This window comes from Populus trichocarpa, chromosome 14, assembly GCF_000002775.5.
Source record: "Populus trichocarpa isolate Nisqually-1 chromosome 14, P.trichocarpa_v4.1, whole genome shotgun sequence".
NCBI classification, from domain to species: domain Eukaryota; kingdom Viridiplantae; phylum Streptophyta; class Magnoliopsida; order Malpighiales; family Salicaceae; genus Populus; species Populus trichocarpa.
In genome coordinates, this window is record NC_037298.2 from 747,566 (window position 1) to 774,161 (window position 26,596).

Consider the following 26,596-nt stretch of genomic DNA (forward strand, 5'->3'; position numbering starts at 1 on the left):
TTAATATTTGGTCTAAATTATGTTCAGTCATCATATTTCTCCAGCAATTTTTCATCTGCAGATTTAATTATAATTATTAATTAGTAATTAACTACATGAGACATTATTATGAATCAAATTTTGTACATTATCTCTATTGTCAGTTATTTTTGTTAGGATCAAATAAAAGATTGTGTTGTAGACTTTCATTTAAGATGTGCATTTGTATCGACCCATTTCAAGATCTCTCAAGGTTATTTAAAATTTTAATTATTTTAATATATAGAGATTGGATTATACTTCATTTTATATTTTTATTATTTTTTAATTGAGTCATTTCTAAATAAAAATATAAAATCATGCGATACAATTTGTAGTGTTTTTTAAATAAAAATTCAAGTGTAATTAAGAATTTCAAATGAATATGTATTGGGTTTATAGAATAATTCACATATGTAATTAGATACACGTGAAAGCACATGTAAAAATGTATTAATCAAACCATCTAGGTGCTGGTCCAGTGGTAAAAACTTGGGACCAAGAGGTTTGCTTCTTCTGTGGTCTCAGGTTCGAGCCCTGTGGTTGTTCATATGATGGTCACTGAAGGCTTACATGGTCGTTAACTTCAGGGGCCGTGGGATTAGTCGAGGTGCGCGCAAGCTGGCCCGGACACCCACGTTAAACTAAAAAAAAAAAATGTATTAATCATTATAATTGTAAATGGATATCTTTATACTTTTCAAATCCTCTGCAGCATAGAGTAAAACAACAAATTATAGTGTTTCACTAACAGTTGGACTGCTGTATAATTTTCCATGCTTCAATTTATTTTTTAAAATATTTTTTATATGAAAAATATTAAAATAATATATTTTTAAATATTTTTTTATAATTTTTATATGATGATATAAGAATATATAAAAAATATTTATACAAAAATACACTTTTATGCATAACCAAACACACACCTAGATTATTGTCCCGAACTCAGATTATCATTCTCGGATGGGTGTTAGTGATAGAAAATTATTATATAGTTCAATTTGATATGGTGCAATTTTTTTTTTACAGCAAGCATAAGGATATTTTTGGTATAATTTACGCGTCTATAAAAATCAAATATTTTTTCTTGAAAGGATACAGCTCTCACATTAACATGTTATATTAACAAATTAATAATTCCTAAAAATTTAAAAATTCATTTGATTATTAACTCTAAAATTTTAAATCCAAAAAATAAAATAAAAAAATTTCCTTGACCTGATGCTATTGTCTAGAGTTAACTCGACATGTATGTTAGCAAAAACGAAGAATAGTTCGTGGATAAGGGGTTTGTTAAAGACTTGTCAAGGAGTGAGGTAATTTTTAATTTTTTAATTTTTAATATTTTTTAAAAATATATTTATTTTTAAAAATATTAATTTTAGTGTTTTTAATAATTTTAATAGATTGATATAAAAAATAAAAAACAAAACCTGAAAAAATAATTTTAATATATATTAAAATAAAAAATATTTTTAAAAATCAATTGATGGACTCATTGCTAAAAGTAATATGAAAATAATGCTTTTGATATTTTAATTTTGTGGTGTTAAGGGTTGTACTTCACAGCAAACACAAATCTAATTGTTAACCAAATAAAAAGTAGTGTATAATGTTTTTTAAAAATTATTTTTAATTACAAATACATTTAAATCATTTTGTTTATATTTTATTTTTTATATCAATATACTAAAACCCTTGAAAATAATTAAAAACATAAATTTAGTATTTTTTATGAAAAACATAATTTAAAAAATATTTTAAAAATTATGCACTAAAAATTTGTTAAACCCCGTGGCGGTTGATGATTGCAAAATCAGCCAATTGCAGGGGTAGATCAGGGAAACAAGAACTACCACCGGAAAAAAACACATGCCTACTTGATTTTAACCATCTCAACCATATCAAAATCCTCTGCGCTCCTATTTTCCTCTTAAACCCTAGCACTGAGACTCGCGCGTTGAGAGATCTGAAATTTTTCGATTTCTCTCTTGAATTCTTCTCTGCCAACTGCAAGTAATGCTTCTTTCTCTTCTTTCTTCTCCACTTCGTGCGATTTCCTTCTTGTACTTGCTTACTCTGCTTGCTTACTTGGAAAACTGATAACGAAAATTGAAAAACTCGAAATAATGTACGTAACCACCTCTTGTTTGGTTACTAGAAAAATATTTTTTCCTTCGCATTTCCAAGCGGTTCTTGATTAACATTCTGTTACGTAACAAAAATTATGCTCTCGTATTGTCTAGGTTTTGATTTCTTAGGGCGCAGACAGTTAATTGGTGTTATTGATTTTTTTTGGAACATTAGCTTAATTATTATTCGGTGCTGGCTGTCTGTTTGTTTGATTCTTTTGCTTTGTTTGTGGCTGCAATTTTTTAGCTACTGATTTCTGTCTCTAATGAGTGGTTATTGATTGTATCATTATAATTTATGCAGCCGTTGATAAGTTTTGCGTATGTGCTGGAATGGCCAGTAATCCTCAATCTTCTGGCGGACAGGTAGCTGTAAAAAATCTCATTCAACTTTTTTTTTTTTAAGATGGCTCAGCTTTTAATAGGCTGCTTGTTTTTGTGTGTACCATATTGCAATAATAATACATATTGTGCAAGATTTTGAAAAATTTAAGCTGGGTTTGGTTTTGGCCGACTCTAAAGGTCATTTGCTTAGCAGTGGACTATCATTAGAGTTTGTTTATATAATTGGAAACGGTTAATGTTTGGATATTTTTCGCAAGTGGCCCTTAGCTGCTAAGTTGTATGTGAAACAAGATATTCAAGTTTTTTCCCTCTCTCCACCTGTGGATGTGTGTCTTGGTGCTCCAGCCTACAATTGCTGGATCTTTTAGTATACCCTTTTCTGTGCAATTATTTTTTTTCTCCTTTGGTTTGGTGAGTTTTATTATTGGTAGTATTATCTGATTTTTATGGTTATTATGGATAAATCCTTGTAGTTTCGACCAATGGTTCCGACACAGCAAGGGCAGCCATTCATTCAGGTGGCTTCCCAACAGTTTCGGCCAGTTGGACAAGGCATGCCTTCTTCACATGTTGGGATGCCAGCTGCTCAAAGTCAGCACCTGCAGTTTTCTCAACCAATCCAGCAGTTACCGCCATGGCCAAATCAGCCTGGGGCACCTTCGGCACAGGCTTTATCAATGCCTTATGGTCAACTAAACAGGCCTCTGACATCATCACAGCCCCAGCAAAATGCCCCTCCATTAAGTAATCATATGCATGTGGTTGGCACCTCTGGAGTTCCTAACTCCTCACCATATGCCGTAAGAACTCATAAACAGATTTCTTCTCTTTGTTTATTGGCTTATTTCATGGGATGTCTTTTGGACTTACTTCTGAAGTTTTGCATCGTTTCAGTTTGCACCATCTTCTTTTGGCCTGACACAAAACAGTGCCAGTGCATTGCCCCAGTTCCCACCAATGTCTCAAATGCATGCACATGTTGTACCTATGGGGGGACAGCCTTGGTTGTCCTCTGGAAGTCATGGTGCTTCACTTGTTCCCCCAGTCCAGCCTACTGTTGTCCAGCCTTCTATATCTTCTTCCTCAGATTCAGTAAGCTTCCTCTCCCTCACCCTCTCTCTCTTTCATATTTATTTCATTATTCATGCTTCATCTTCTAAAAGCTCTTTATGAAGTGGTGCTGTTGATGATTCCTCAAAGATTCTTATTCATGTAACTTGATGCATATTTAAGAACCTTGTTTTTAATAAATTGCATGGGCAAATAAATTTGGATAAGATGACAGTTTGTTGTTAATCATGGTAGAAAATTTTGAAAATGACATTACTTTGAATTTGTTCCAAATTTTATGAGCTTCCCTGGATGTTAATCTTTTCAACATAATGACATGCATGCTCCTCAGGTATAGTATCATAGGTACGATCAAAATGCTATGTACACTGATTTCGAATGCAGAAATTTATAGAAGTAGAGGAAGCTGATTTAATTGTATCTCAGCAAGTAAAATTTTGTAAGAACTTATTCCTCCAGTGGATTTTGAGTTGGTTTTTCCTTATATTGAGAAATATATATATTTTTTTCAATGGAAAAATGCATCTATATCGTCTACAGATCTGTACTAAGTTATTTGCTCCATAAATTATCTTTTACCCACACAGCTACTGTTTCTCAGGATTTGGTTAGCCATGCTTAACTGTTTATATGGAATTTCAGACAGTAGCTGTTTCTAGCAATAGTCAACAGTCTTTGAGTGATTGGCAGGAACATACAGCGTCTGATGGGAGGAGGTATGTTTTTGTTTTTACCACATCATTACTTCTTATCTCCTGCTTGGGTATTCAAAAGGCTGGCCTCTAAAAATGCTTTCTTCTTAATAGATTATGGTTTCTTACAATATTTCAGATGTTAGGTACATGCCACTTGCATACAAGTTAAAACAACCCAAATAATTATTATGGTCTAACAAATCCTTCCCATGCAATAGGATGTTCCTGTTCCTTCTTGTACAATTCGATAACTAATAACTAATGAGTATATTTTGCCAGGTATTATTACAACAGGAGAACAAAACAATCTAGTTGGGATAAGCCCTTTGAATTGATGACGCCAATTGAGGTGAGCTGTATTCCTGAGCGGCTATAATCTGCATAACTTAAAAATGTTGTCTCTGTTATCTACTGTACAGGCCTTTGATATTGTTTGATATACATGCAAACATTGTTCCTTGGATAGATGTTGCAATTGTAGCTGCCCCTAAGTTGATCAAAATTATTTTATTCGAGATCTCTTTTTCTTTGCATGTTTCTTTACTTGTCTGTAGATTTCGTGGCAAGTCTGGAGAAATTTAATGACTGCTCTATATGGTCACTTTCAAGACTGGATTTCACTTTCTCAAGGCAGACAGCATTTTGTTATTTCCATTCTACTTGTCATTGGGCAAAATTTTATGCAGAAGCTGTGGTTGGTGGTGTGCATAACCAACTTTGGGCTTTAACAGTTTCATTTTTCTCAAAAGTTTAGAATGAGAATGGTTACTCATCTCAAATAGCATCTATCTATTTCTTTATTCACGAATCTCATTTGTTGTAGTTTCATGCTCCTACAGGTTAATGATCTGTGCAAGTCTGTAAGATAATTATAGTCTACTTAGCTGGCTGTTTTGCCATTATTCTCGCGCCACCTTTTGTTTCTCTTTAGTCATTATGCTGTTTATTTTAGGTCCTAGTGTTTTTTGTTGTTTTTGGTTTTCAAAACTTGTATGCATTGTTTTTTCTTGTATGGCTTTCTTTGATTTCTGAATAGTTCTCTCCTCTTTCAGAGGTATAAAATGCTTGGCTCTGCAGTGTTTCCTTTTAATTATGTATTTCACTTCTCTAGATAATTTAAAGGTTATTTTGTGTTTTAAATAGGGTTTTTATAGGCACCAATATTTTATGTATCAAAAAGGGATGCCTAGTTTATTCTACCCCCCCTCCTAAAGAAGGCCCTTGTGAATAGTGAAAAAGTGTTGATCTAATTACAAGGGAAATTGTAGCATGAGTATAGCTTTTGCAAAGATGAAGCTTTATGATACCTAAGAAGTCTGATTGCGCCTATGAGAAATAAAAGTGTTCACACAAAGGTCTTGAAGGAACAGCCTGTTTGTGATTTTGTATGTCGGGCATGTTCGCATCTCTGGTTGTAGTTGCTGACCTGGTATATACTGCTTGGTGCCTTTCTTAACAGAAAGTTTAGAGTCCTGGTTGGCCTAGATACCATGGAAAAAATATTGTTCTTGGTTGGACCCTTTTTGTTGTGATTCTACAACACCCTCAGTTTCCTTTATTGTAATGATAATGGATACTAGTTTCTGGACATTGGATTGTATCTTGTACTCAAAAAATGATGTTGCATCTAGAAGCTTGTGAAATTGATAACTAAAAGAAATATTAGGGGAGGGTTTAATTTGACTTAATCTGGATGCGCTGAAGTTGTACTTTATGGCTTCATGAGACTTTTCCTCTTTTTATCTAATTTCAGAATACTCACTGTTTTTACATGTAGATGCAATCACTTAACTTTATAACATTATCCTCTTCACAAAGGTGAGGTCTTTCAATCAAGACATGTTACTATGACTGAATGAAGTAATAACTTTTTTAATTGATTTTCGTTTTCTTCCTTTTGCCAAACCTATATAATTCTTCCAAGTGAGGGTTGGAATCAAAGATCACCACTTAGGAGGAAGTTTTACACTTCCAACTCTTCCAGAAACTGTTGGTACTGGGTTAAACCATCTGGATTGTACTAGAAATGGACCCTTTTTGGTCATGTCATGTGAAATTTCTAAGATCTGGTTGGTTTTATAGCTAGCGAGTCCTTATGCAACTGTAGATATGTACAAGCAAATGTTGCACATGGGGAGTTATAATTTCACTTTGTGATGATTATTTATTAAAAATCAGGAACTGAATATCGACTGGATACAATTTTGAGTGAGTTTTGAATGAAAAAAATACACAAACTATCACTGAAGGTGGTGGCATGCTAAGCTTTCCTTGAGCAACATAATTCAGAAAATGTTACTTTTCATTGTTTACATTGAATTACAAGTTTTTTTTTTCCATTGCGCATTTCTTTGTCCATGGTATGCTTAATTTTATTCTTGACGTTTATGATTTTGTTGCTTTCACTTACTGCTGTATTATTGCTTTTCTTGTAGAGTTATACTTTATCTTTAAGCCATAAGTACATGTTATTTTTCCCTTTTTTATCCTCAGTTTCATCATTCTTATGCATAGTTACCTTTCTTTGTAGCTGTTAAAGTGTTTTTAAATTTGTGATATCAACTGTTCTTTCCTTATATTTTCTGAAACTGATCTTGCTTATTCATCTGATAATTGCTGCCATTTTAACAGAGGGCTGATGCATCGACTGTTTGGAAGGAATTCACAACTCAAGAGGGGAAGAAGTATGTTTCGACTCCATTATTATTTTATTTTTGTACACCTAAGAGTTTTTGGGAGTGCTTTCTAGTATCTCTTCTTTCTTTTTTCAACAAGATCACTATTGAATCTGGGGGGTGGTGTTTACAGGTATTACTACAACAAGGTTACAAAGCAATCTAAGTGGTCAATTCCTGAGGAATTGAAGGTATGCTTGTGTAATTTTTATTATTTGTTTCCCTGATGTGGCATTTCTGATCTTCTCCCCCTCAACACCTGCTTCCAGATGGCTCGTGAACAGGCGCAACAAACAGTTGGCCAGGGGAATCAATCAGAAACCGACGCAGCTTCAAATGTCCCAACTGCTGTTGCTGTTACCTCAAGCGAAACATCCACCACAGCTGTTTCAGTTAGCTCTAGCTCTGTGATGTTACCAGGGGTCTCTTCAAGCCCAATTTCAGTCACTGCTGTCGCTAATCCACCCCCAGTGGTAGTTTCTGGATCACCAGCTCTTCCTGTTGCACATTCTACCACAGCTAGTGCTGTAGGTGTCCAACCCTCTGTGACTCCTTTACCCACTGCTGTTTCAGTAGGTACTGGAGCTCCTGCTGCAGCAGTTGATGCAAAGACAACATCACTGTATGGACCTCTTTTTAGTTTTTGATGATATTTTGTAATAAGAAACTGTCTTGCCCCCCCCCCCCCCCTCCCAAGTACTGATGGTGTAGCCACACCAGATCACCATAACAAGAGTCACACACTCAATCTTGAAGAAATATTAAAATCAAACCCTGTATTTCTTTCTAAGTTAATACATGCTTGAACAATTGCAGGAGTAGCATTGATAATCTATTATCTCAAAGTGCTGCAAATTCTGTAGATGGAGCATCTATGATGGATACTGCGGTATGGCTAATTCTTTACAGGCTATTTATGAATTTTGCAAGCTGGATTTGCATGTTTTAACCACACTGCCAATTGTATGTTGTGGAAAAAAGAGCATCACTAAACCTGTTGTATGTTTGTAATATATATTCATGCTTAGATCCTTTATGAGTCATTGTTTTGAAAGAAAAAAAGGCATTGAAAATCCATGGACCTCTGTCCTGGTTTTCATATTAAAACAAGGCTGCTTGAGTAAACATCCTCCTATGGTAAACACACTTATTTTCAAGAGTTGGCCTGCACAATGAAATCTGAATGTTAGATTGTTGTTTTTTGACTTCTGTATTGCATCACCACAGGAATTCAATAAAGTATCAATGGATATGGGAAAAACTAACGCCAGTCCTTTGGAGGAGAAGACCCCAGATGAGGAACCTTTAGTATTCGCCAACAAGCTGGTATCAACTTAAAATTTATTTGTTGCCTCCCTCCCTACTTTTCTTGACAAGTAAATCTTGAATAATGTATCACACTTAACTATTTTCATATATGGGAAACTATGTTGATTCTGTGTGGGAATTTGCTTCTGAAAGGAAAATAATGCAACAAAACTGCAATGCTCAATATGTAATGCTTCTTTTAGTCATCATTATAACCATCTTCTCTCCCTTGTGGGGTAGAGTATTTTATTATTTAATATTCATTATCATCATGTTAATTTATTTTCACTTACATGTTTGATATGTTCAGGAGGCAAAAAATGCATTCAAAGCTCTTCTAGAATCCGCAAATGTCCAGTCTGACTGGACTTGGGAGCAGGTATCATTGTTATTTATTATTCTTACCATCTATTTTCTTCATTAAATGAATGTCATTAATGTGGGAATTTGATGTCAGACGATGAGAGAGATCATTAATGACAAAAGATATGCTGCTTTAAAAACTCTTGGTGAGCGAAAGCAAGCATTCAATGAGGTAAGCCTCATATCAATCTCATATGGAACTTTTGGGCATAAATTAATGAGAATCTGTTGTGATTGAACTGGATTTGAGTGGTTCTGATTGCGTATACTTTTCTATATGTGCATTGATGTATCAATTCATGCCATTCTGATGTCAATTTGATTATTTATTTGCTTTAGTACTTAGGTCAAAGGAAAAAACTAGAAGCTGAGGAGAGGCGTGTAAGACAGAAAAAGGCTCGGGAAGAGTTTGCCAAGATGTTGGAAGTATGTCGCATATAATTAAATTGTCTTGTCTTTTTCTCTCTCTTATCTGATTTTGTAATGCTTTTTGATGGTTTTATCTGTTTTCAGGAGTGTAAGGAATTGACTTCATCCATGAAGTGGAGGTTGAAGTTTCAGTCTATTCAAAGAAAAGTTTGATATCTAGTTTATTTTGCTGTAGAGTGAAGTTTTCTATTGTTTTAACTTATGCCCTGTTATTTCAGCAAAGCTATAAGTCTGTTTGAAAATGATGAACGATACAAAGCTCTTGAGAGAGCCAGAGACCGAGAGGATCTTTTTGACAGCTACATTGTGGACCTTGAGAGGAAGGTAAATATTTCTATACTTGTGCTTTGTTTGCTTGTGCAGGAGCCCACCTATATACATATAGGTGAAGTGTAAATGTGAATCTTTTTCTATATTATATAGACATGAAATTGCCTGATGGTGATATTAGACATAGAGGTGATATTGTATACATTTCTTTTTTCTTGGAAAAAAAGTCTTTTGTAATATTATATTTACTCTACATGGCTTACAAATAGTAAAAGTTTTGAAACTTGAAGTGTGGCAGTTCCAATCCTGACTTAATAGGTTTCTAGAACTTCCATCAAAACTTGTATGCTTCTCTAATTTAATTGAAAGCAAGAATTTCTTTCAGTAGTTTGTTAACTTGATTGACACTTGTAATTTTTATTACTGGTTAAAAGATAGCTGGGTTTCTTGGAGCAAAACTTTGATTGATTTACTTTGATTGATTTACTTTGATTTTGGAAGAACATTGCCCATGCTCATTTCATGTGCGGTGAAACAACTAATGGAGAAAATGAATTTCATTAGGGTTTTTATGTGGATTTTTAATCTAGCACCCAAGCTCTGTTGTATCAATTTGCTATTGAATGTATGTTCATAACAGAAACTCCATTTGTTTCTCTTGATGTAGAAATCCAATAATGTCTTTACATTTAGATCTTGTATTTCTCAGTCAATGCTTATAAGATTCAATCAGTGCGTCACTTATTCTGTTATAGCGGCACACCCTAGGAGGCATTTGTATTTCTGGATGGTGTTAATCTTTTTTCACTGGGAGAAACATCAGTCATGCTGCTATGTTCTTGGTGTTTAATTTTCATTCTCATTTCAGGTGCAAGCTGCACCTTGGATGGCTAATTGTACTATGCATACCATCCATTTCTTACATGTTTATGTTTTGACTTGTGATGCAGGAAAAGGAGAAGGCTGCTGAAGACCGTAGGAGGAATGTAGCAGAATATAGAAAATTTCTGGAGTCCTGTGATTTCATCAAGGTATTTCTCAAGGAACATAAAAAAAATATAGCAACGTATTTTTACTTCTGTACCTTGGCATGATTATTCTTCCATTTTCAGGCCAGCAGCCAATGGCGGAAAATTCAAGATCGCTTAGAGGATGATGAGCGGTGCTTGTGTCTTGAAAAACTTGACCGTTTACTCATTTTCCAGGTATGTTCTCTCACTTGTAATTCAATATATTGTTGTGAACTAGGTGCTGATATTGGTATTGGCAGGACTATATTCGTGACTTGGAGAAAGAGGAAGAGGAACAAAAGAAGATACAAAAGGTAGCTGTTTATTTATGTTGTAATTTTTTCTCTTCAGTTGTATTTTCTTACCTCATTTTTTTATCTCTAAATAAAAGGAACAATTGAGACGGGCTGAAAGGAAAAATCGTGATGAATTTCGCAAATTGTTGGAAGAACATGTTGCTTCTGGCTCCCTTACAGCTAAAACTCACTGGCTTGACTACTGTTTGAAGGTGCCATTCTCATTTGTTTTTGTGAAATACACGAAGAAGAATTAAATGAAAGATGAGAGGAAAATTGTACCTGATATCTGGATCTGAACTTGTTAGTTCATTATTTTCTCTTTTGGTCGTAGGTTAAGGATTTGCCTCAATATCAGGCTGTTGCAACAAACACGTCTGGCTCAAAGCCAAAAGATCTGTTTGAGGATGTTTCTGAAGAACTAGAGAAACAAGTAACTTGTCTCATTTCTGATTTCTGCAATCTATGATGAATTGTTTTTTTCAATCTTTTAAGATCGGGACTTGCATAAATTATTTTTAGTAAGAGGATTTATGGTTTCATTACTCTGCCAAATCAAACAAGATCAATCTTGTGTGTCAACATTTGTGGTTTTGTTCTAATATAATCATGACACCAGACAGTTTATTTTCAGTTTACATCTTTTCTTCTTTTGGATTTAGAATTTTTTTCCTGGCATTAGTGGTCCACATGTCCCTCCATCTCTTGGCTTCTTGTTTCTAGTTGATTATATGTTGGGATAGAAAGTAATATAGTATATGCTCCTTGTGCATTGCTAATGTGGGAAACATTGGCATGGGTTAGATTTGAATCTTGACCTGCAATATAACAAAAAGTACAGAAATGTAGATTGTATAACTTATGTTAGTATTTTTTTCATGCGATAGTTTTGATTGGTGACCTTGATTTTGCAACCCTCTTGCATCAAATTTTCATGTTTTTCACCAGTTTCAGTTGCAAAATACTAGTCTTAGCACTGCTTTAAGCTTGTTATTTGTGCTATTCTATAGTTCCAAGTTCACCAGTTCTTAGTGGTATATAATTTAACTAGTAAACGCAATCTTTTATTGCCCTGACTCCATCAATATATATTTTTTATTGATGTGAAATTTCGTTTCTGTTATAACCCATATATTCAAATTATTCACTGTATATTTAATCTACTTTCTTTATATTCATATAACTGGTTTTGTCTATATTTTCTGCCTGAAACGGTTGAAACCTGCTACACACGTGTCTTAACCTTTCCTTTTTTGTATTGACAGTATCATGATGATAAAACTCGAATAAAGGATGCAATGAAGCTGGGCAAGGTAAGATAATATATGCTTCTTCTTTTCACAGCCCCTTTCTAAATCTGGAACCCTTATATGTGCAGATTACCATGGTGTCAACATGGACATTTGAAGACTTCAAGGGTGCTGTTGCTGATGATATTGGTTCTCCACCAATATCAGATATCAACCTAAAGGTATTACATTTTCTGTTTACCTCCTGGTTTTCTCAAAAAGGTCTTGTGAGCTGTAAATTGAAGGTTTATGGTCAATGAAAAAAATGTCTTGTTATCCAAAGGAGCAAATCACACTAAACCTGTAGAATTCATCCTGTTCTATATGAAACCAGAAGTCTGTCTGCACTGCCTTCAAACTGTTATTGAACTTTTTAATGTTGGTGATAGTCCCATGAGAATCTAAGACTGTTGAGATGGCAATGGTGGTTTGCCATGATGAAAAGTTATATAGTAAGCTTTTGATGCATGGATGCATGCAAGTTTTGAGGAAATTATTTCTAATGCACCTCATGTCTTATGCTATCTGATGAAGTTCCATTATAACTTGAGAGTGAATCACTGCTTCATTATTAGCATGATGCTGCTTCACGAGCATGAAAGTGGCCTGACATTGCCCTGGACCTCATCTTGTTTTTCTTTTGGTTAACACTTTGTCCTGCTTTTTGGGGCCACACAAACACACATGCAGGCCTTGAATATGTTGTTCATATGCTTTACATGGGTATTTCACTGATGCTTCATTTACTATCAAGTGTCACTTTCTACTAGTCACTTGCAGTAAATGGCTAGATTTGAGCACCCCAATTACTGTTTCATTAATGAGGTGATCTCATTGAAGCTTTACTGTAATGATCAAGTAAGACTGCACACAGTGGGTAATCAATCTTAAGATTTTGATTGTACTCTACTTTGAAGCTTTTATACGAGGAGCTAGTTGAAAGAGCCAAGGAGAAGGAGGAGAAAGAAGCTAAAAAACAGCAACGTCTTGCTGATGATTTCACTAAATTACTGTATACTCTTAAGGTATATCAAAAATATTTTGAAAATGTTGTGATCTCTGTTCTGTTTTACAATCTTTGGATCATCTTCTATCGGCCAAAGAAGAAGAGAAAGAAAGAAACATAGATATATTTTCTTAGTTATCCAATCTAACCTGTTAATATTATGCTCTCTTATAGGAAGTAACTCCTTCTTCTAACTGGGAGGATTGCAAACCGCTTTTTGAGGAGAGCCAGGAATACAGGTATTGCAGCTTACTCCCACCTCCCTCTTTGAAGATGACCTGCTAATCATTTATCTTTAAGAACCTGTTTACACCCACCTCCCTGTGCATTTCATTGTGTTGATTTTTCTTTTGTAGGTCAATTGGGGAAGAGAGTTTGAGTAAGGAAATTTTTGAAGAATATGTCACACACTTACAGGAAAAGGCCAAAGAGAAGGAACGCAAGCGTGAGGAAGAAAAGGTACTTATATTTTGTTAGTATACCTAGCTAAGCCGGTGTGATTCTGTCATTTCATATGGCTGTTAACTGTTTCTTCTGGTTCTTTTTGTGGCGTTTTCTGCATGACTAGTCAAACAAATTTGAAGTGTTTAGCTCATGTGGGGCTAATAAGTACCTCCATACTTCAAATTTATTCTTTTGATTGACCTTTCAGCATATTTGATAAGAGAAGGGTTGCCTGTAGAAGGAACTTAAATTACACTTGGAAAAAGAAACAGAAAGGGGAAGTCAAAACCACTTTCTATCTGAATGCACTGCCATTAATTTATTTATTTTTGTGTTTTCGGATCGTTTTGATGAACTGATATTAAAAATATTTTTTGAAAAAATAAAAAAAATTATTTTAGTGCATTTCCGAGCAAAAAACACTTTGAAAAGAAACTGCTACCACACTTCCAAACACCCCCTCAGTTTGCCTTGTAGATAAGAGTGCACAAGAACCTGAGCTTAGATGAGAGCGCACAAGAACCTGAATGTGGAAGCTGCTACCCTAGATAATCTGTCTGAGCTTTCCCCCCTGTAAATAATGCTAGTTATACTGTTTAATTTCTTGATTTGTTTGTTTTTTCTCTCTTTTGACAGGCCAGGAAGGAGAAAGAGAGAGAGGAAAAAGACAAGAGAAAAGAGAAGGAGAGGAAGGAGAAGGAGAAAGAGAAAGAGAAAGAACGTGAAAGGGAAAAAGGAAAGCAACGGACAAAAAAGAATGAAACAGATGGTGAAAATGTTGATGCAAGTGATGGTTATGGCCACAAGGATGACAAAAAGAGGGAAAAGGACAAAGATAGGAAACACCGGAAACGGCATCAAAGTGCCATTGATGATGTAAATTCTGATAAGGATGAGAAAGAAGAGTCTAAAAAATCACGCAAGCATAGCAGTGACCGTAAAAAATCTAGAAAGGTACAATTCTAGTGGCGCATTTGTAGTTTAACTTCTGAGAAAAATTTTCTGATTTTCTTGGTGATATTTCTCTGCAGCACACATACACACCTGAATCAGATGGTGAAAGCCAGCATAAAAGGCACAAGAGAGATCACCGTGATGGTTCCCGCAGAAATGGCAGTAATGAGGAGCTTGAAGATGGGGAGCTTGGCGATGATGTGGAAATCCGGTAGTTCCTTATTTCCTTTTGTTTTACAGATTGTTAATCCAAATGCACCAACTACAAATGAGCATTTCATAGCTTGTCCTTGGTATATGCTGGATATAGTTTTCAGTGTTTTCCTTGTGCATTTGATTTGTTGCAACAAATTACTGTGCATAGTACTGTTTTGGAAATGATATGAACTTCATAGATTCTGAAATTTGGCTGGCCTTAAGAACTGCTGATTTTATAGGACGAGTAAAGTGTTGCTTTTGACTTTGTTATCAGGAACCATGATTATGACTTTGGCTTGAAAAGGTTAGGGGATAAATTTTACTTTGGCTGGAATAATTCAACAGGAAATTGGAATTAGAAGAACATAAATGGAAGCTAAAAGGTTTCCAAGGGAAAAGGATAGTCCTAATTTTGTTCTTGTTTCAAGAATAATGATTAATTCAACTCGGCTATAATCAAAACTTCAGGACTGGATCATTCAAAAGCCCTCTATTAAAAAAAGAGAGAGATAAGATAAAACCTAACTCATAAGAAATGATAAAGAACAAATGGGAAGTGAAAGATGAGGAACCAAAAGTGAATATTGTCATATTTCTACAACAGATTGTTAGAGTGTGGTTGTGGAACAAACTGCAACTTTCACACATAATCAGAGATACCCATAGTATGTCTTAGCTTTCAATTATTTGTATTACTTTTGGTGGGTGAAACATCAGTATCCACTAGTCAATAACTTTGTATGCCTTGAACACTCCTTTTGCTTCCTTTTCCTATGACTGGAACTAGAGTAATCTAGGGTCGGCTCATGGAAGTGTGGTGTACCCATACAGCCATACGATGGCTTGGCAACCCTTCTGATTGACCTTGATGTGCTGTGTGAGTGGGTTTTTGTGATTTACAGTGAAAGATACATGGTTAATGCTAGAAATTCTAGACTCATGGATGGTGATTACTGCTTGAAAGTGTCCTTATTTTATTGTATTGAATAAAATGGATGTAAAAGTAACCATTAAATGGAATGCCTACCATTTTGTTTTGTTTTGTTTTTATCAGCAAACAACATATGGCAGCGGAGATTGATATCTGAATTCAGGGAGATGGAAAGTGGTGACAGAAAGTCAAAGAGTTGGGAATTAATTAATTTTTGAAGCTAGCTTAAGCTTAACATCTGGTAATTGGTGATGAGAAACCAATCATGTTTCTTACTATGTCATTCACAAGCTCTTCCAAAATAGTATCTCCAATCTCTGATCCAGTTTCCCTCCTCTGTAGCCCATACTCATTCCAGTCTTGTTCTGAATACAGTAAATCGAAAACAGTATCTTCAATTGCTAACCCATTATCCCTTCTCTCTGGCTTATAATTACTCCCGCCTTGTGAACTCAGTAAATCCAAATTCAGCAATTTTGTCAGGTTTGACTCATTGCCAGATTGTTTATCCCATGGCTTCATTTTCTCACCAATTATCTTTCCAAGCTCTTCTGGCCCCAAGAATTGTTGGTGATGACATTGCGGCTTCCCTTCGCTTTCTTGGGTCTCAACAATCTCCTTTACGTAATCAAACAGAAGTTGCTTTGTTTGCTGCAGAACCATTTTGGATTTCAAGTACTGTGGAGAAAAATAAGACAGGACAAATTCTTGTATCTCTGTGGCTTCTCCACAAACTGGTTTCTCATTTGGTGAGTAAAAAAGGACTTCCCGGAGAGATGCTGATAAAATGCAATCTTCTGTAAATTTTTTGGGTAAAATAACTCTAGTTTTGGAAGCACTCTCTTCTTCTGTTGTACTGGAATCCTCTGTTTTATCTGTAAGAACAAGAATTTATTTTCAAGAAAAGTTTAAAAAGGCTGACAGTAAAAGTACAAGTGTACGCCGTGTTCAAGGCAGATAAAGAGACTAACTGCTGTGAATTGGGGAATTTCCATGAGAAGGAATCCGTTCTAGTACTGATGCCGGGCTGAGTTGCCTGCTTTCTTCTATACACTGCTGTTGGAGCTTTCTATCTGCAGTAGCCTGTTAGCTTTGTGAGTAAGTGAATCCAGTCTGTGATTCCTTGGAAAGAAACGAATGAAAAATGTTACTTTTGTCTAATAATTATAGGTTTTCTACCTCCTGTGGATTGTGGAGGTTGGGAAGCTGTGAAGTGTTTGTTGTGAACAAGATATCATTTTGCGATGAAGTTGACGTTTCTTCTACTTCACTCTCAGAACACGAATTAAACACTGTTGCACTGCTAGCCGACGAAAATTTATCTAATTCTGGAACTTGCTGGTTATTCCTGCCCTTCTCACTGACATTTAGTTTTCCATCATCATGATTAGAACCATTGATTCTTAGCCTCTTCTTTGTGGAAATGACCTGGTTTAATACAGCTCTTAATACCTTTGAAAGTTGTGGCTTTTTGGTCGTGTTTAGACGACAACTGACCGATCTCTTCGGGGACTTGCTTGAATTTCCATAGCAGCAGCTGAAGGTATGTTCTGAATTCGAGCTTTTTCTTGAATATCCTCTTTCTAGAAGGTGAATATTTAGGGTGAAAGATTCCTGTTGCTCTTGAAGGAGCTCTCGAAGTTGCTTGGGTGGTTTTGTTTCTGTGATAGCCATTAGAGAAGTGTCCAAGTGTCTGGGGCTGGAGAGGTGGTAAGATGGAGATGTGGGGTGCTTGTGTATTCTGTTTGGAAAGATGATGAGATTTATAGTGGTGTTGTATTGCATTAAATGCTATAGACTATAGACAGCGCATATCAGTTGGTTTGGGACCTGACTAGAGTAGAAATAGTAGGGGAACGGATATTTGAGTATTGGATAGTGAGGGATAGAGACATCGTGTAATTCGTCTTAATTCGTCTCCAGGCTATACGGCTTCAACTGTTGGCGGCACCCTTTGTTCCAGATCACCTGTAATCATAAATTTAGGTCGTGTGCGGTTTCTATCATAACTGTTACACCTGACCCGGGACTGGTTCAAAAAAAGAACTTAGATTGTTGAGTTATTGGGTCAACTTGCGAGTCATTGGGTGAATTTAGAATAATGAGTTTTTATGAAGTCAGTAGCATTTTGTTTTATTTTTTTGAAAGGCATTGATCCAACCGGGTTTTTACTAGGTTCGGCTGGGTCACTAAAATACTGGCTAGGTCGAATAGTTCTGATGGGTAAATGGTTTGTCTAATTCAACTGAAAACCTAAAAATTGGTTAGATGTTAAATTTTAAATTTTCCAAATCAACCTGTAAAACCAAGTGTTGTTTTGGCGGTGTCATTTTTTGTTATTATTGGCAGGCTTCGGACCTTGTGCAATCCCCACCCTTCCTCTGTGATAGACATGCATTTATGAACGTAGGTATGCTTATGGTCCCTACAAAATTGTGTCCATTTGGAGAGGGTGTCCAATGGATTGCTGACTTATGTGCTTGTGTTCCTGTTATTATTTTTAATGTTATTAGTTTAATACCGCAATGAAAGCATATTTTCTGATCAACGCCATTTGACCAATCAGTTGAGTGCCTATCTTTGGAGTATTTATGCACAATTAGACTAGGGGGGGCAAATTTTCTCCCATGTCCCAAATCTAATCCATAGACTGGACATTTTCAATATCTTTGCTTTATTATCAGAGGAGGAAATGAAAAGTAAAAGGCACCTTTTTGCCTTTTCTTTTTGTTTCATTTTAGGGCGGCTTCTTTTGAGATTCTTGTTTTTTTTAAAAAAAATTACTGAATTGTTTGGGAACATGTTTGGACACGTGGAACGACCTGCATTTCTAAAATTAAAAGCATCATTTCCAAACGGGTTGTGTAACATGTGCGACTGTGTTTCCAAACGGGTTTTTATCCAGGATTTAGAAGCTGAAAAGATATAAATGTGCTATGATTTTCATGGCATCATCATCGACTTTCGACCGTTGGCTCATTGGGGCCCGAACCGCGGAAATACTAATAAAGTTAATCCCGGATTTAGAAGCTGAAAAGATATAAATGTGTAATAATTTTCTTGGCATCATCATCAACTTTCAATCGTGGGCTCATTGGGGCCCAAACTGTGGAAATACTATTAAAGTCGATGGGAATTGCGGGCCTTACACCCATCACAATCTATTCAATAATCCAAAAAGCAAACTGCTCATGGACTCTCTCTCATGCTTCGGAGCCTAGTATCTTTGCTTTTTTAACCAAGGCTTTTAATGTGACTGGGACTTTTTAGAAGGAGAATTTGCTCTCATTTCCTTGGCCACCTAACGAGGTTAATTTTTGGCGTGTCTGCTTGACATTTACACGCGTGAGACGTGGATTCAATGAAGACATGAAGCTCGATAAAACGATTGAGCATCTTGGTAGAAATTTTCAACCTTCAAATTTTTTCCAAGAAAATAAATATAGAAGGGCTTAGGGATGGACATGAGCAATGAGTGCAACCTCACTGAAAGAGACTGAGGGTGACCATAAAGCTGAAAGACTGAATGGCCAAGCAATGCTCTCATTTTCTGTGCCGACATATAATGATTTCGAATTGAGTTGTTCCTGTCGCATCATACAGGTAGTGAACAAGCATTTTGCAATGTAACGAATTCTCACTTCTTTAGTATGTATAAACAGTGTTCTTACAGAATAGAAGCAATTCAGGTGCATGTTTGAATCAAGAATTCGCTCACCAGTTTGGAACCACCGGCTCATCTGCGCATGAGCTGCATGCTAAAAGTAGCAACATCTTCAGAGTATTTTCACACATGCATTGTTTTCATAGAATATTTATGCACAAATAATTCGATGCTACATTTCAAATTATCTATTGATACAAGGCATTCATTTTCAGAATATTACCGGGAATTTATCAGAAGGTAGTCTAGGCTAGTTCCTTCAAATTAGGTGAATGAAATTTCTGAATGCAGGAATGGACGGTCAAATATGTTATTTATGCCAAGAACTAAATAAGTTGATACACAAGTTAATTCATCAATCCGAGCTTAACTTCTTTTTTTGAAGAAAAAAAAAAACCCAAACAATGATGTTTCATGGTTTTCCCACTAGCTATGGCCCAGCCAAGTCCCGGGATGGTGGGTCACCGGGTTGACCCCCCATGCCAAGCTAGGCCTTGTAACAAGGGTTAACTGACTAAATGTCTCTCATAACTGCATGATTTAGTTCCTAAGGACATCCAAACTCAGAAGATCATGTGTAGAATTACAGACAGAAATCAACGCAAGTAAATGGGAAGCAACATGAACAGAACCATGTGAAATACAGAATAAACTAACAAGCAGTCGAAACTGAATTTTCAACACCCAAGAGATTCGGATGCTGCAATTGGACTTTGGGCTCTCAATTTCTCAACTTTAGATAGAAATTCACCTTGGAAAGACATGAAGGATCTCTGCCGACTGGCAAAAGCAACACTGAATTGTTTGATCTCTTTCTCGAGATATTTCCTTCTCTCTGCTTCAATGTTCAAATCCTTCAAAATGTTTTCCTTTTGAAGGGCAACCGCTGCTAGGTTTTGAGATGACTCGGAGACCTTTTCAAGCAAAGAATCTCTTTCTTCTTTCAAAAGCCAATAATCTCTTTCCATGGTATCATGTCTTTCTCTTGAATCCTTCAGAAGCTGGTTATTATGTTCTAACTCTTTCTCCAAGGCTTGGAGTTTTTCCTTGATAGCACCAAGTTCACTGCCCAGTTTCTCCTTCCAAGAAGCAGGTTCTTCTCCCAGAGTGCATTCCTTTATCACATTTCAAAACTAAACCTTCAAACCATGTAATGTGACCTGAATGATGTATGATTTGATACACAAGCAGTTCTTTCATTGTAAAGTAGCATACACTAAACATTGTTTTAAGGATCGTTATTGCCACACTTTGGAACTTGACAACATGCATCATGCGGACTTCACAGAAAAAACAGAACTGATTCACTGTACAAGTAAGAATTACATATAAGATCTATGGAACATAACTCTCTACATGTATAAACTCCCACGTGTATATATATCTTAAAATGCAGGCAGCACCTAGGATATCGTCGGAAGAGTAAAAGACAGGCTTAGAGGCAAGATAAACGAATACATCAGATTTAGGTATGACTCTTCTTCTTTTGGTCAGAGACTGGCAAGTTTACACTTAGCATTCACATGCACATCGAAAGAGTTATTTAAATGGTTTATTAGAATGTTTCAAATATCATCCATACTGCCATGACATGAAGATCAACTCAAATACAATTCTATGTTTATTTTGGCTTGTATTGTCATATAATTAAATAGCTAAATAAGCAACAGTTTAAATGACAGAAATCCTGAAAGAGGGAACAATATATCCAAACATCAGGATGAAAAATAAAATCATGATTGATAAATGATATCTTGATGATTGTGACCAGGCAGCTACCTTATATGTGGAGCCGCATATTGGATTCTTCTCTTCTTTATTCTGAACAGCTAGTTTTTCTGCTAATGCCAGGGATGTAATTGTGCTTTTCAATCTTTCAGAAAGCACTTCGCAGTTTTCTTGGACCAGAGAATCATTCTCATTAAAAGATTTGTGATCATCCATTGCCATAGAGAAACGCTTTTCCAAATTTGAGAAAAGGGTTAAGCCAATTTCACTTGTGGTAGATAGGAATTTTCCAATTGAAGAGTCTCCATCAGGTACAAAACTCTGTTTAGATGTCAAAGTAGAAATTACATTTTACTAATCTAATGCTATCAGTAAATATGAACTGACAGAGGCATATAAATGCAGAGCGTCACCTGCAACGTTAACAGAACATCTTTGTAAGTGTCTCTGCAACTAGCCATAGATTCACATAGTCTTTGAGGTATTTCTCGAATTACCACTGCTTCATGTTTGAGTTCTGATATCTCCCCCATTAAATGATCATTCAACTGTAATTGTTCTAAGTGCTTCTTCTGCAAACATATGCATGCAATACATTAAGATTAAATGCTTGCACCAGAAGAATAAAATAGACAGAACTGAATAGCATGATCAGCAAAAAACACTTTGCTACGTTCCATCAATTCACAGAGATATCAAGAGTTCTCCTATTTGGAGTAAGACGTATACCTAGAAACAGTATTTATTTAGAGGCCTCAGATTGAAAAGAAAGCTTTCTACCGGTATCAATGCATAGCTAACACCAGGAATAGATGGAAGCGTTGTGTGTGGACGGGAATTTATAAGTGTTATTCTTCTAATTTTCAAATGAGCTAAAAATGAAAAACAAGCACACTAAAGAGTCGTCATTGCACGTTCCTGTGTCATAAATTGCACATTGGATGCATTTCTACATCATAGTTACCAATAGTAGTGGTGCGTACTGTATGAAAAAGTGCCCAATGAAATGGAACTACTTGAGGAGAGCAAACAACAGCAACTGAATACAGTCATCAAGAACATGCCACTTTCAAATATCAAGCTGACTCACTGAATTATCACCGATGTATGAAATCGAAAATTGAGAAAGGGCAAGAGCAAAAGGCAAACCTCGAGTTCATTCTTCTCTTCAAGGACAAGTTCTAGTTGCCTTTTGAGATTCTGGACCTCTACTTTGTAATCCTCAGTTGAAGAACCCTGGCAGCGATGTGGATGAGTCTAATTAAAAAAATTATGTGGCTGGATAGTGCTACTAGTATTATCTAAACACTGAAAAATAAAAAGGTATCACTATCATAGCTATTTATCACATTTAACGAGCAATATCAAAGTTTGAAAATGCTAGAACACTAGAAGACTAATTTAATAAAGGTCATGCCAGTATATATGCTTTATTTATTTATTTATTTCTGTTAAGTTACCAAAGATGGAAACCCTTGGCTTCTAATTCAACATTTTTTTTTATATGGTTTATGAATGCGATGGAGAGACGAACAACCACATGCAAACAAGAAAACTTCGAACACTTGAAACAAAAAATGAATTAGACCAAAATATAGAAGAATTAGAAAAGGTGAACATCAGTTCTCAAGAGGACATCCTTGATATTCTCATCTCAGGATTTTTCCTTAGTTTAACACATAGGAAAGGGACAAGTAGCAATTGCAGATAACAAGACTGAGCATATGAAAAACTTAACATAAACTTACTAGAGTAACATCACCAAAAGGAAAGGATTGAACTTTTCTCGCAGGAGTCATTTGAATTGAATCAAGGTCAGCGATGAATCCTTTGTTCATTTTCAACCATGTGTCTTCATCGGCCACATTGCTATAGTTATCTGGTAGAGGACTGAAATCTGGCAGCCTGGAGTAATTGGACCGTTTGCCAACAAAGGCATTGGAATCTGCCTTTAATGTAGGGGTTCTGAAAACATCATTTTTGAAGACACTGTTGCTGCCACTGAATTCTTCCTTGAGGATTTGTCTCCCAGCATTCTGTTCCTACGACCAGTAGTTATTTTATTATAAGAATATCAGTAACCTAAGAGATGAGTAGAAGTTTTTGTTAATGCATAAGAAATCACAGAAAGAATAGTAATGATTACATGAAATATATTAAATGAATACAAATAGAATAAATATATATTATTTGCCATGACTGTTGTGACGCAAAACTTGACTATAGAAGACCAGAAGGGAACAAATTTGAGGTTACATATCTTGCTTACATCTGTACATGATCAGTTTGCACCAGGTATGTGCTTTATATCACTCTATTCTTTGCATCCTTCAGATGCTTCATTAAAAATCATGCTAACAGTCATATAAATTTGTCTTTAAGAAAATTTTGAAATGCTGCATTACTAATATAGGCATAAATGATGGAGAAATCCAAGAACCAGGGCAAGTTACTCTTGTTTACAGCAAGAAGATATGGACCCATAGTGGATGATGGTAAAACCAGTATCTGCTGCCAATTTGCCATTATCAAAGTACTAGAAAGAAGGTTATGCTATCCGTGTAGTGACCTCTGCTCTGCTGGACAAAAGTGCCGAGAAATTATGGCGTTTTGCTTTGCTTGATATATACCTGGATAGAGTTCCTATCACTATCTGAAAAGGAGGCACTGGTACTGAGATTGTCAATTTTCATCTGCTGCTCTTTGATGCATTGATCACGTTCCTTGTGTGATTTCCTCTCCTCTTTCAGTTCCATCTCAAGCTTTTCTCTCTCCAATTCGTACTGGAAATTGGAAATTGGAGCTCAATTAACACAAGTTTTGAGCGGTGTTCATGATAATGGTCAGATCATGTTAGACGTAGAATCTACCTTCAGCATATCATTTCTCAACTTCAAAATTTCTTGCTCCAGTACTTCAGCCCGGGATCCCTGAACAAGTATTTAACTTAATCAAATAATATCTAAATCTTTACGATGTAGAAATTACAATGAACATGGCATGATCATAACCTGAAGTTTCTTACGCAGCTCCTCTATCTCTAACTTCTGCCGCTTCAGCAAGGCTGCATCTGACAAAATCTACAAGAAGACCGCGAGGAATGAATATATTAGAACCCAGTTACCTACTCTAGTTAAGGTGATAAAATGGTTAATGCTCTGTACAAAACAACAGACATACCTCATTCACTTGGGCACAATTGGTGATGCGCTTAGCTCGACTAGCAAACTGGAGAGTTCCCTTTGTTTCCTCAATGTGAAGCTAAAAAACAACAAAAACGAAATACAGTTAACCTAGAAGGCTCAACTTGACGGTGGGCCAATTGGAACCGTTGGCGATGTATAGAATATAAACACTCCAATGGAACAAATAAATGACTACCTCTTCTGGGGCTACAGTGCATATAATTGAAGTCTTGGCATTTCCACCAAGAGCAGGTTGAAGTATACGAGTAAGCTTGCTATCACGATAAGGAATGTGCCCCCTGTATTTTATAAACTAAAACATTAACAAAAACAGCTCTGATAAAACCTAATTAAAGAGATAAATTTCCAGCGCAGCAATTACCTCTGCTTGGCACCTTCACTTAGTTTGTTTATTACATTACCAAGAATCATCAAACTCTTGTTAATATACTTCCCTTCTTTTAAACGTACACCACCAGCACCAGTTTTAGCTATCCTTTCTGATCCAGCTAAATCTACCAAGTTCTACTTCCACACAGCACAAAATGGCATGTAAAAATTAGAAAAACCAGATCCTATATAATTCAATGTGTTATCCTCAATGCAGCAAAATGTGGAGAGATTACACACCAACACAGAAACTCGGACAGCATCACTACTCGAATAATCACTAGAAGAATTGGCATCCTTCCTCTTACTTTCAATCACCTGACACACACAGCCTCAAGATTGATAGTAAATCTCATCAAAGAAATTGTATCTCACTACATCTTTCATCATGTCAATGACTTCTTACCATTCTAAAAATCGTGTGAGACCTACTGCTTCGAGCATTCATGTTCGTCTCTCCAAAGTGTCGATTAACTGCAGTGCACAAATTTCAAATTACATGTAACCACACATACATTATCACCAAAACAAAGTTTTAAAAACAAGGGCTACGAGTGAATTATGCTTCAAACCTTCTCCTCCTTCGATTAACTTCAACACTTGTTCACCATTACTCACAATTTCCTCCTTTAGTCCTGCAACAAACACGCCGCGCTAGAACCAAAAACAAAAAGGAAAATCAAAAAATTAAAATCAGTGAATTATACAAGCAAGGAAACTAGTAAAAGAGTAAGAGAATTCCCAAAGCCTCTATCCAACCTCCAAGCTCTCATGTATTGGCAATTTCTGATTCTCAACAGCAAAAAGATCATTAATCTCCTCATTATAAATTTCCATATACGAAACTCTTATGAGAAACTCTCTCTCGGAAATCTGCTTCAAAAAAAAAAAATCATCAATCAATTCAAATTTTGCCCAACACAGCAGCCACGGCGTGCTTGCGGTAATTACCATGTGAATTTTTTCAAAAATATCTTTAACAGCTCGATGAATAATTCCTCCATCGTTTTGAGAACCGTTCATCGTAAACGTCTTTCCACTGCTAGTCTGTCCATAAGCGAACACCGTTCCTGCATTACAAAAATTAAAAAATTAAAAAAAAATCAAATTAAATAACTATTGAAACTACACAAGCTCTAATGAATCATACCGTTAAAACCGTCAACAGCAGCAAGAATGAGATCCTTGGTAAGGAGCTCGTAAACTCTAGAGTTTGTGCAGCTCTCATCGAACACGTGATCTACCAAAAATTAAAAAAAAAAATCAGTGAGTAAAATACAGAAATCAAAGAGGAAATAGAGAGAAATTGGAGAGAACAATGAGGTACCAAAGGCATAAGAGACGCCGGAGATAGGAGAGCCGTGAGATTTGTGAAGAGAGATGCGATTTTCTTCCACTTTCCAGTAGGTTCCATTGATGGTGGTGTCTTCAGATACAATGACAGGTGGTCTCACTCTAATTGCTACACAGATCTTCTCCATTTTCTATCTCTCTTTGATTTGATTTTTGTTTACGGGCGGGATGAGCAGCTGCTTTTGACGACTGTCGGGATTTGAAAATTATTTTTAATTACGGAAATGTCCCTGGAGGCGATTGTACGTTTGTCTTGGGCTAGTAACTTTGGATCTAGATGTGTAGGCCCATATTAATAATTGGGCCATTATTAATGGAGCTTCTTATGAATTCCATGTTATGTGAGCCCATAGATAAATACCCTTTTACCTAGGATGGAATGGATCGATCTCTATTATATTTATATCCAACATATTACTTATTAAATTAGATATTCATAGCCGCTTATTGGCTTTTGAATATCAATTTTATAGGAGTAATAATTATTATTCAATATAAAAATAACATATATTTTAAGATATATATATATATATATAATAGATTGAGTTTGGATCGGATTTTTAATTGAATTTAATAATATTTATATTATAATTATTACATATATAAGAAAAAAGATAACTATAGTTGGTTCAATTATTATACATAGGGTTTGGGTAAAATTATCATCATTGGTTTTACCATTTAAATAGTAAATATATTTGGTCCAAACGAGGTAGAATAATCTCTCACACTTAAATTAAATATAGTATGTGAAACAATATTCATCCTAAATTAGTTTTTATAAATAGGATCCATTATCAATTGGAATGGCTCCATAATTAAATAGTTGATATATACAT

The 26,596-nt window shown here is 35.6% G+C and overlaps 3 protein-coding genes and 1 long non-coding RNA gene across 9 annotated transcripts; 2 read left to right on the forward strand and 2 right to left on the reverse strand.

Moving 5' to 3' along the window:
• Positions 1 to 1,873: 1,873 nt before the first annotated feature.
• On the forward strand, positions 1,874 to 16,702 carry LOC7488856 (pre-mRNA-processing protein 40A). 2 transcript variants are annotated; one of them, XM_002319983.4, is made up of 29 exons: positions 1,875 to 2,037; positions 2,458 to 2,519; positions 2,972 to 3,298; positions 3,393 to 3,590; positions 4,212 to 4,285; positions 4,544 to 4,613; positions 6,896 to 6,948; positions 7,073 to 7,130; positions 7,209 to 7,561; positions 7,756 to 7,828; positions 8,167 to 8,265; positions 8,558 to 8,626; positions 8,705 to 8,782; positions 8,950 to 9,036; positions 9,124 to 9,158; positions 9,258 to 9,363; positions 10,260 to 10,340; positions 10,422 to 10,514; positions 10,580 to 10,633; positions 10,711 to 10,827; positions 10,950 to 11,048; positions 11,881 to 11,928; positions 11,994 to 12,086; positions 12,822 to 12,929; positions 13,085 to 13,149; positions 13,267 to 13,369; positions 13,991 to 14,308; positions 14,386 to 14,519; positions 15,561 to 16,702. In XM_002319983.4, exons 2-29 carry the CDS (start codon positions 2,487 to 2,489, stop codon positions 15,592 to 15,594), a joined length of 3,060 nt encoding a protein of 1,019 aa, XP_002320019.4. In that variant the 5' UTR covers positions 1,875 to 2,037; positions 2,458 to 2,486; the 3' UTR covers positions 15,595 to 16,702. The 2 variants fall into 2 exon arrangements, with proteins under 2 accessions (XP_024440121.2, XP_002320019.4); XM_024584353.2 differs by lacking the exons at positions 14,386 to 14,519; positions 15,561 to 16,702 and having other exon boundaries at positions 1,874 to 2,037; positions 13,820 to 14,037.
• On the reverse strand, positions 15,613 to 17,241 carry LOC18104793 (uncharacterized). The gene is made up of 3 exons (XM_024584354.2): positions 16,617 to 17,241; positions 16,409 to 16,520; positions 15,613 to 16,312 (listed from the first exon to the last, which is right to left on the reverse strand). Exons 1-3 carry the CDS (start codon positions 17,220 to 17,222, stop codon positions 15,669 to 15,671), a joined length of 1,362 nt encoding a protein of 453 aa, XP_024440122.2. The 5' UTR covers positions 17,223 to 17,241; the 3' UTR covers positions 15,613 to 15,668.
• A 2,371-nt stretch (positions 17,242 to 19,612) lies between these two features.
• On the reverse strand, positions 19,613 to 25,918 carry LOC7488857 (kinesin-like protein KIN-7N). Of its 2 annotated transcripts, none has more exons than XM_006374757.3 (18): positions 25,732 to 25,918; positions 25,555 to 25,644; positions 25,356 to 25,474; positions 25,164 to 25,277; positions 24,977 to 25,058; positions 24,811 to 24,878; positions 24,645 to 24,722; positions 24,397 to 24,539; positions 24,211 to 24,313; positions 24,010 to 24,090; positions 23,841 to 23,909; positions 23,700 to 23,759; positions 23,460 to 23,612; positions 22,578 to 22,865; positions 21,979 to 22,065; positions 21,243 to 21,401; positions 20,881 to 21,150; positions 19,613 to 20,216 (listed from the first exon to the last, which is right to left on the reverse strand). In XM_006374757.3, the coding sequence occupies exons 1-18, from the start codon at positions 25,883 to 25,885 to the stop codon at positions 19,779 to 19,781; spliced, it is 2,556 nt and encodes an 851-aa protein (XP_006374819.3). In that variant the 5' UTR covers positions 25,886 to 25,918; the 3' UTR covers positions 19,613 to 19,778. The 2 variants fall into 2 exon arrangements, with proteins under 2 accessions (XP_006374819.3, XP_002320674.4); XM_002320638.4 differs by having other exon boundaries at positions 22,578 to 22,871.
• LOC112324030 (uncharacterized) lies at positions 20,214 to 23,601 on the forward strand. Of its 4 annotated transcripts, XR_008057350.1 has the most exons (5): positions 20,214 to 20,416; positions 20,498 to 20,570; positions 20,982 to 21,140; positions 21,235 to 23,124; positions 23,243 to 23,601. It is a non-coding gene; the product is annotated as an uncharacterized LOC112324030 (long non-coding RNA). The 4 variants fall into 4 exon arrangements; XR_008057351.1 differs by having other exon boundaries at positions 21,202 to 23,601; XR_002977600.2 differs by having other exon boundaries at positions 21,219 to 23,601.
• Positions 25,919 to 26,596: the final 678 nt, after the last annotated feature.

Excerpts from the sequence above, each read along its gene's own strand:
- LOC18104793 (XM_024584354.2), bottom strand. The coding sequence starts at position 17,222 with ATGCAATACAACACCACTATAAATCTCATCATCTTTCCAAACAGAATA. Across the intron at positions 16,521-16,616 it reads ACCTCCACAATCCACAGGAG|GCTACTGCAGATAGAAAGCT; the intron begins GTAGAAAACCTA and ends CAAAGCTAACAG. Across the intron at positions 16,313-16,408 it reads AAATTCCCCAATTCACAGCA|ATAAAACAGAGGATTCCAGT; the intron begins GTTAGTCTCTTT and ends TTGTTCTTACAG.
- LOC7488857 (XM_002320638.4), bottom strand. The coding sequence starts at position 25,885 with ATGGAGAAGATCTGTGTAGCAATTAGAGTGAGACCACCTGTCATTGTA. Across the intron at positions 23,760-23,840 it reads AGCTGCGTAAGAAACTTCAG|GGATCCCGGGCTGAAGTACT; the intron begins GTTATGATCATG and ends ATACTTGTTCAG. Across the intron at positions 21,402-21,978 it reads AAGAGAAGAATGAACTCGAG|AAGAAGCACTTAGAACAATT; the intron begins GTTTGCCTTTTG and ends ATATGTTTGCAG.
- LOC7488856 (XM_002319983.4), top strand. The coding sequence starts at position 2,487 with ATGGCCAGTAATCCTCAATCTTCTGGCGGACAG. Across the intron at positions 6,949-7,072 it reads ACAACTCAAGAGGGGAAGAA|GTATTACTACAACAAGGTTA; the intron begins GTATGTTTCGAC and ends TGGTGTTTACAG. Across the intron at positions 12,087-12,821 it reads TATCAGATATCAACCTAAAG|CTTTTATACGAGGAGCTAGT; the intron begins GTATTACATTTT and ends TCTACTTTGAAG.